The sequence below is a fragment of the Papaver somniferum genome, chromosome 5, assembly GCF_003573695.1.
Source record: "Papaver somniferum cultivar HN1 chromosome 5, ASM357369v1, whole genome shotgun sequence".
Lineage (NCBI taxonomy): Eukaryota > Viridiplantae > Streptophyta > Magnoliopsida > Ranunculales > Papaveraceae > Papaver > Papaver somniferum.
Window position 1 is genome coordinate 68,367,049 of NC_039362.1, and position 8,765 is coordinate 68,375,813.

An 8,765-nucleotide genomic window follows, 5' to 3' on the forward strand; every position below is an offset into this window, starting at 1 on the left:
AAAGCACTCCCTTATTGCAGTGCATCTGTGTGAGGTTGAACATTTCGCTCGGTTCAAGGAGTCTCCTCCGTACGATCGTCTCCCCAATTCCGTGAAAACCAGCAAATCATTTGCCCCATCTACAAAATCTTTATTGTGATGGCTACTCTTTCGAACATTCTTTCTTCTGCTATCGGCTTGTTTAGCTTGTTCCATCCAATTAGATGTAGCTTTTTAACAGATGAAGCATGTCCCCAAAATCAAATCCTAACGATCCGATCAATTTGCTTGTGCACATGGGTGGGGAAAAGCTGGGTTTGCAGGTGATTGCAGGTCAGTGTTAAAGAGGTTTTAATGAGAACAATCCAACCTGCAGGGTTACAACATTTTATCATCCATCCTTGAGATTTACGAGCCAGTCGTTGGAGTAGTGGTTCGAAGATGTGTCAAGAGTTTCTCCCATTTTTGAATTGAACTCCTAAATATATAGGTGGAATTGATGTGGTTGGCATGTCGAAAAATTGGTGTAGAAGGTTTATGTTCTGCGGTTGCAGCTTCGGATGGTGAATGATTATTGATTTTGTTGTGTTGATTATTTGTCCTACCGACGAGCTGTATGATTGAAGAATCCTTTTTAGGTACGCTACCCTCCTGGGTCGCCCTGTAAGTAATGAGAAGATCGTCTGCATACATTAGATGTAGAATGGGTGGTGCCTTTTTTGATATTCGGAGACCCTGAACAAGATTTTTAGTTTCGAGATTTCCAAGATTTGTTGATAGAATTTCTGCACATACGATGAAAATGTAGGAAGATATGGGATCACTCTGTCTGATCCCCCTGGTAGGTGTGATGAATCTATGTATGATAGATAAGTAAAATAAAACTCATTAACTTATAAAACTCGAAATACTAAAATTTGAAATGAAACAACCCAAAGTGTTTTTTTAAAGAAAAACCATTGTGAATATTTTTTTTTTGATTGAATGACTTTAATTTATTTATAAAGGAAAATTATATTTTGGATAATGGGTTCTAATCTAAGATTATCCCTTTCTAAAGATAGCACTTTCTCATCATTTCAAATAAGTTCAATAGTAAACTTTGTATCCTTCAGTCTAACTTCCTTAGCAAGTCTATCTTCTAAGTCTAGGAACTTTATATTTTCAAACTTAAAATACATCGGATTACAAGAAAGAAAGGAAAATTTGCATCTGTTGATGAGCACCTCAAGGCTGGTTTTTTTTTTTTTTTTAGTTGAGTCTCCATTCACTGTCCCACCAAGTTTCGACAATCGTATATGACATATCAACTGGTAAGATTCATCTCCTTTATCCATATTAGATCCTCAATTCCTGATTTTGCTTCAACTTCTATTGGTCATCTGCAATTTCTTTTAATCCTTGTTTTGTCCACAATAGATATTGCATAACCTATAGTGAATTCAGTATTCGAACAAGAGGCATCAAAGTAAATGAACCAATAAAACTTTTGTCTCCTTTTCTTCTGTTCATGGTATTCTCAATTCTTTATGGATTTGGCTTAGTCGTGGTATTAGTCTTATAGGAATGGTTGATTAACTTGATAAGGTCTGGCATAATTTTATCAAAGATGAAACATATCCGGTATTTCCAAATATACTAAATAATAAAGAAAATTTCATCACATGTTTTTGAGAACATTATTATTCATCCAATTTTTAAACCAAAGAAAGATATCATTGAGACTATTAGAATTCATACGATAAATTAGTTGTAAAGAAAAAACGTATCAGATGATTTTTCGCGAAAGAACAATTAACAAAACAAACAAAAATGATTAATTATATTTCTTAACATACTTTGCTATTATATGACCCAAAGGAAGAACATTTGAAACTGTTTCCCAACAGAAATATCCACTTTAGGCATGGAATTGAGATTCCAAATTTGCTTCCAAAAACATAGATTTATCTTTATCTTCTGTGCAGTTAGAGATAAAATATGTAAGTTGCCTTAGTTGTTACTTCTCCAGAAGGAGTAGAGAGCCATTTAATCATGTTCTAATCATTAGATTAGGGGTAATAGATTTAATTGCATTATGTTTATGTTATTTCTTTTCCATCATATGTTTATGTTATTTCTTTTCCGCATTGTATTTTTTTTATCTTTATAATTGAAATATCACAGGTTGTACGTATTTAAACTTACATAGTATTAACTCGACTTTAAGGAACCTAAAAACCTCTTTCTTGTTGAATTCGTATCTTGAAATATGGGTTACAAGACTTGTTCTTGTTGGAATTCGTTTCGTGACAGTTTAGTTATGGCAGAACCCACCAACCAAATCTTGGAGAGTCGTTTTTGGTGGAGTCCAATTTTCTCGGTTTGTTTAGAGCTTTGCCCCTATCAGACTTGGCTAGTGAATTTAACTAACCTGGTTTCCCTTGGATTTGTAACATGTGTTCTTTGGATATGAGAAGAGATTTAAAGGCTACATTTAAGACTGCACACGGTACGCTTCCGCTCGGTTATTGGCCGATCTGAGTACCTGTACCTCCATATGGACAATACTCTACCTGTGTATATGTATTTGTATATGTATTGCTCGGTTCGGTTCATCACCTGTAACTGTATAGCTCGGTGCTGGTTATATACCTCTCCATCTCAGTAATTTCATCAAAGGTTTTAAGCTATTTATTCTTATCAGTTACACGTTTATTTCATCAAACATTCTAAGCTCTTCATTGTTATCTTTACAAGTAGTCATAGAGGAAGAACTAGTTTTCATTTCGACTTCGCCCATAGAAGAAGGAAATCAAGTAATCCCTTATCACCGTGAAACAATAGATCCCTATGCTAAGTTTGATCAAATTGATTGAAGAGATGATATCAGACTACGAAATTGGGGAATTATTAATTATTGAAAGAAACCCTAGAACATTAAGATGTTGCTAACCTAGGATAGATGATTAGATTTAATTACCTAGGATCAATGGCTAAGGTTCATCAGTATATCGGTGCAATTCGGTCGGTTCTAGCTATAAGACCGATATTTGTACATGTACATACTCGGTTCTGATACGGTGTCGGCTTGATTTTCTTGGTTCCAATCCGATTCGATTCCAATTTAGCTAGGAACCAAGAAAACCAAACGGACATCCATAAAACTTGTTTCTTCAAGAAAAAAAGAAAAAGGAAAAAAAGAAAAAAAAAAAAGGAAAGAAAGAAAGAAAGAAAAAGAAGACCATATGACTTGGTATAAGCCAGGGTCTTGTATCGGCAGCTGTTAGTGAGAACGTAAGAAAGAAAGGAAAAGAAGAATAGGTATGTACGTAAACAAACTTGTCAGAACATATGGCTAAATCCACTTCCATTCACACAGTAACTTCATCTTTTTCCTTCTTTCTCTCAATAGATTTCTTTCTTTTTCCCCAATTCATCTCTCTGTCTATAAGGATTAGTGACAGACCTCACATGGCCATGCAGAGAGACAAGTTAAGATTATTAGACCCACCCACATTATATATCCCACATGGATGTGTTATGTATGCTGCACAATGAGATCAAAACCACCGTATCTGTCCCACTTCTCCTTCTCTCATGCTTACACCAACAACTACCATGTTAACACTACGAGATGAACCATAAAATAAAAATCACACAGAGTACTGCCTTAACTACATTTTCGTATTACAAATGAAATTTCTTTCCATTTGATTCTTCAGAAAAATCTATCCAAATTTGTTTCTCTGGGTCTACATAATTTTTTTTTTCATGGAGCCTTGAAATTGACAGTGTTTTTTAAACTTTTTCTGTGTAGTAAATTTGGTCCCTCTCTATCTATCTATTCTTGTTTTCTTCTTTTGGTTGTTACAGAATGGCATTTTCTGGATTCCTTCCTGTATATACTAATGGATTCTGATTATAATTTTTTGGGTTTGTGGGTCTATCTCCATTTCTTCAATTCTTTAATCATTTAAAGGTTCTTCTCTCCGCTCTAGAGCATCCTTCCTGCCTGCTTTCCTTCTCCCCTCCCCAACAAAATTGTGGGTTTTAGACTTCTGATTGGATAGAGAAATATATTTCCTAGCTTCAATTAAGTAATCATCATTTCATATATTCTCGTTTTGTGATCTGTTTATTTGCTGGAATTTAAGGATAAAACATTTATGGGGTTTTGTAAATTCCCTCTGTTTTTGAGTGATTGAGAAAATTCTGTCATTGCTTGATTCAAGCTTCTTTCCTTTTTTTTTTATTATGAGTCTAGTTCGTAAAAGACCTTCATAATAAGGAAAATCTAAATTCTTTAGAACATAGAGATTTCGATAAAAAAAAATGTCTGCGAAACTTCTCCATGCTTTATCAGAAGAAAACCCAGATCTGCAGAAGCAAATTGGATGCATGACTGGGATTTTTCAAATATTTGATCGTCATAGTATTCTTACTCCTAGAAGAATTACAGCTCAATCCCACAAAAGAACTTCACAAGGTACACTCAATTTCAGCGCTCTTGATTTCTTTAACAGTTGGAATCATCTCTGTTCTATTCATTTATTCATATGAAAAATGAATTGCATGTATATTTTAGACTAGATTACAAAATCAAAAGATAAGACCTTGATTTTTCACTGTTCCGAAGCTATTGATGACTGCTGCTGCAAATAGTATAGACATAGAGATAGTCAAAATGAGGCGTTTTTTTATCAATTACAGTTTTGTTATCTCTTAATGATTAATCACTATCTTTGTTTTGCCAATAGGTAATAGTTCTCATTTGAGCAATGGCAGTCTCCGCGTCGAGCCGGATACTGTTCGTCGCGTAGAGAGCTCTGCGGTAAGAATTTTGATTTTCAGTTATATTTAATGAGTTTAGTGTGAGGATGTGGGATTAGTGATATCTTTTTTTGGTACGAGGATGCGTAATGATTTAGAAAGCCATGTAATTGCAGGAGAAGAAGTTAAATAAGATTAAGAACATTGGCGAAACTCAAAGAGTGATGCTGGAGTCCTCGGGACCTTCGGTGTCGTCGTCATGTTCGTCATCTTTTTCTTCTCATGACTGCAAAACTTCTCAGCAAGAGTCCATTTCGTCTGAGAGAATCATTTTTCCAGTAACGCCGTCCAGGGATCCTTCTATTGTTCAGACAAATACATCTCAAGTAGGCCGGCATTCGCTTGATTTCAGAGACGTTGTTAAGGACTCTATGTACAGAGAAGCTCGTGGTTTATCGGTTAAAACTACAAGCAAAGAGGAACCAGTAAACCGTGTAATGATGCATAAAGATTCTCCCAGGCTTTCGCAGCTGTCAAAGTCAGTTGATGGATCATTTAGCATTGGAAACATTTCGAAGCCGAGGGCTACCGTTGATATTAAGGAATCGCTAAGGTCACCTGGTAGAAATCGAGAATCGCCGTTGAGTTATATTGATAGAGGAGAACCACGGAGACTATCATATGATGTGAAAGATTCTCCTCGGTTTTCTTATGACGGACGGGATGCACGTCGAACATCTTTTGATTCCAGGGATAGCCCAAAATCTACAAAGCTCAGAGAACTTCCAAGGTTGTCACTTGACAGTAGAGAAAGTTATATGAAGGGTTCTAACACTGGTCCAAAATCCAACTTGGTATCTAAGGAATTGCAACGAAGTAGTAGCTACAGCTATAACAGCACATCAAACTCGCAGCAAAGTTTCGGAGGTTATAAGCAGCCTACTAGTGTTGTGGTAAAGTTGATGGGGTTGGAAGGTCTCCCTAATAATTCCACTCCAAAGAATGAGGTTCAGATAACATTGATTAAAACCTGCCCAAGTGAAGAGTGTGATACTTTCTCAAGATCGTCCCAGGCAATTGATGGAACCAAGCAAAGCAGAGTTTCTAGCCCAAGGACTTCCATTAGAGACGCAATTTCACCGAGGGTACGAACTCCTGATTCGACTATGAGACCGGTTTCACCAAGGTTGCCACTTGAACCAGCTCCCTGGAAGAAGCTAGACGGAAGCAAGGGTCAACAGAAATCAGCATCCAAAAATGAGGAAATTGTCACAAGGGCCTTAAATCCTCATCCTTCTGTTTACGCCGAAATTGAGAAGAGGTTGAAAGAGCTTGAGTTTAGGCAATCGGATAGAGATCTTCGAGCACTTAAGCAAATATTGGATTCTATGCAGGCAAAAGGTCTGTTAGAAGCTAAGAAAGAAGATGATAAACATTTAAATGTCGTCTCCGAATCAAACATTAAGAGCTTGAAGCAGCACAGCATTAGTCCAAATCCAAGGTCAGCTAACAGGAGAAACCCCCCGAGCAGTCGCCTAACTTCATCCACAGTTAAGGGGGCTAATACGTCTTCGAAAACATTCGACTCCCCTATAGTGATTATCAAACCAGCTAAAAACATAAAGAAATCTAATGTTTCTGCCTCATCAGTTGTTCCAGTTGATAGTTTATCGGCTCTCCGGCTTCCTCAGAATAGCAAAAAGGATCTACCAAATAACCGAAGTCCTAAACTCAGCAATAGGGAATTGGGTAATCGAGCACTTAATTCCGCTGATAAAAAGGACAATTTCAGGACAGTAAGAGCTTCACAATCTTCAGCTAAGTCTCAGCATATGTCCACAGAAAATGCTGGAAGTACAGTCCGAACCTCAGGATCTGTGAGCCCAAGATTACAAATGAAGCTTGAATTAGAGAAGCGGTCTCGTCCACCAGTTCCTTCTACGTCAGATTCAAGCAAGCCTAGAAGGCAATTGTTTAACAGGCAACCAACTGAATCAGGTTCTCCAGGAGGAAAAGCTAGAGCCAGACTGTCCAGTTTGCATAAAAATGATGAACAAATGAGAGAGAGCAGTAGAGATACAAGAAACTCAAGTCAACAAGGGGAAGAAGCTTCTCAGCTATCGGATAGCAACAATAGCTTCAATTCAGCTGCAGATGCAGAAGTGACTAGTGCTGACCGGTCTGCCGAGATCGCCAGTGTTCTATTACAACTAGGAAGCCGAAGTCCATCAAGGAAGGCAACCAAGAACTCTGCTTTGAGCCCAAAACAGAATGTAAGTGATTAACAAATCCCCTTTATCTAGTTTTTGTTTTTTGTTCACTCTTTGACAAGTTCTCATTTGTCCCTCTATTTCAGAAATTATCACCAAGGTTAAGTGAAGATGGGATGTCTACAGAAATGGCGACCACTACACCAGAGCAACCTAGTCCTGTGTCCGTTCTTGATTCATCTTTTTACAGAGATGAATTGCCTTCACCTGTGAAAAAAATATCAAATGCTTTGAGAGGTAAGCCTTTGTGTTTTCTTCATCTTTTGAGTAGATACGACCTCCTGTCTCTTGCTGCTTCCTCTCTTGGGTCCAGAGTGCGCGCTACCTGGTGATTTAAGATACATTAAACTGATGCTAACGATTATGTTTTGCTATGCAGAGTTTCAAAATAATAATGGTCATCCAGTTGAGAAACCAGAGAGCACCGGAATTGATCTTAAATCTGGTATCAACCGTATAAAACTAGAGAACATCGAGCAGCTGGTTAATAAGCTTCGCAAGTTGAACTCTAACCACAACGAAGCTACAACAGATTACATTGCATCATTGTGTGAGAACAATAATCCAGACCACAGATACATCTCCGAGATATTATTAGCGTCAGGTCTACTACTGAGAGATCTTGGTTCAGGTTTGGCAAAAATTCAGCTCCACTCGTCAGGTCATCCAATCAACCCAGACTTGTTCTTCGTTCTTGAGCAAACCAAGGGGGGAAATGTGGTATCAAAGGATGGACCCAAGAAATCAAAACAAGACAAACTTCATCGTAAACTTGTTTTTGATGCCGTAAATGAACTCCTTATACAAAAGTTGGCTTTGGCGGGTCTTCTAAATGAACCCTGGATCCACACAGATAAGTTAGCGAGAAGGACCTTAAACGCACAACGTCTACTGAAAGACTTGTGCTCAGAGATAGAACAACTCCAAGCCAACAAACAAGTGGATGATAGCTTTGACGAAGATGAAGATAGTCTGATAACGATCTTGCAAGATGATGTTATGCGTCAATCTGAAAATTGGACAGAATTTCCGAAGGAAGTTCCGGTTGTAGCGTTGGATATTGAACGCTTGATTTTCAAAGATTTGATCGACGAAATTGTTACAAGTGAAGTTGGAAATCTCCGAACCAAGACTAGCAAAAGCATACTAGTTAAGTAAGAATTTTAACTTTTCTTTTACATCTGCATCTTAATTTTCTTTTCAGAAACATAATAATTACTTCAACCGATATTAGGTAGATCTCTTGTAGCTTGTAAAAATAGAATCTGAATCTTCTCGAGTCCTACGGTGTACATGTTAAATGTAATTAATGTTATAAATGCCAATTTTTTTCTCTCCTTCAGTGAAGAACTACAATGTACTATAAAATACAACGATTGTTCTTTCCTTGCTTCATATACATGAATGAATAAATCAATGTGCGGAGAATTAGTCCCTGGATCTTCTGCGTTCCTAAGAGGAGATGGCAATGTCTACTGTCAGTTGGTGCTCGTACTGAGAAATTTTCAGCTTGCGTGCCCCATTTCATTTCCCAACTCCATTTTGTTCCCGGATAAGACCGTTCGCGGTCGTGCAAAATTGTAATTTTTCTCTATAATTCGCAATTGGATAAAGCTAGTAGTATATGTTATTTTCAAATGAATATTAGCTTTATACGAGATAGTGCCTACAAACCAGTCATTTTAACCACAAGTATTTCTGTGGGAAACGCAAACCAAAAGTTATTACAGGTTATAATTATAGCTTTTACCATGTACACCGTTG

General features: G+C 37.3%; 1 protein-coding gene across 1 annotated transcript; it reads left to right on the forward strand.

Moving 5' to 3' along the window:
• Nucleotides 1–3,370: 3,370 nt before the first annotated feature.
• LOC113281827 (protein LONGIFOLIA 1-like) lies at nt 3,371–8,387 on the forward strand. Its single transcript, XM_026530697.1, has 5 exons — nt 3,371–4,447; nt 4,719–4,792; nt 4,908–7,004; nt 7,088–7,238; nt 7,381–8,387. The coding sequence occupies exons 1-5, from the start codon at nt 4,294–4,296 to the stop codon at nt 8,157–8,159; spliced, it is 3,255 nt and encodes a 1,084-aa protein (XP_026386482.1). The 5' UTR covers nt 3,371–4,293; the 3' UTR covers nt 8,160–8,387.
• Nucleotides 8,388–8,765: the final 378 nt, after the last annotated feature.

What these genes read in the sequence shown, in the direction of transcription:
- LOC113281827 (XM_026530697.1), top strand. Translation starts at nt 4,294, where the DNA reads ATGTCTGCGAAACTTCTCCATGCTTTATCAGAAGAAAACCCAGATCTG. An exon ending in CTTTGAGCCCAAAACAGAAT is followed by an intron (nt 7,005 to 7,087) that starts GTAAGTGATTAA and finishes CCTCTATTTCAG; the next exon opens with AAATTATCACCAAGGTTAAG. An exon ending in AATATCAAATGCTTTGAGAG is followed by an intron (nt 7,239 to 7,380) that starts GTAAGCCTTTGT and finishes TTTGCTATGCAG; the next exon opens with AGTTTCAAAATAATAATGGT.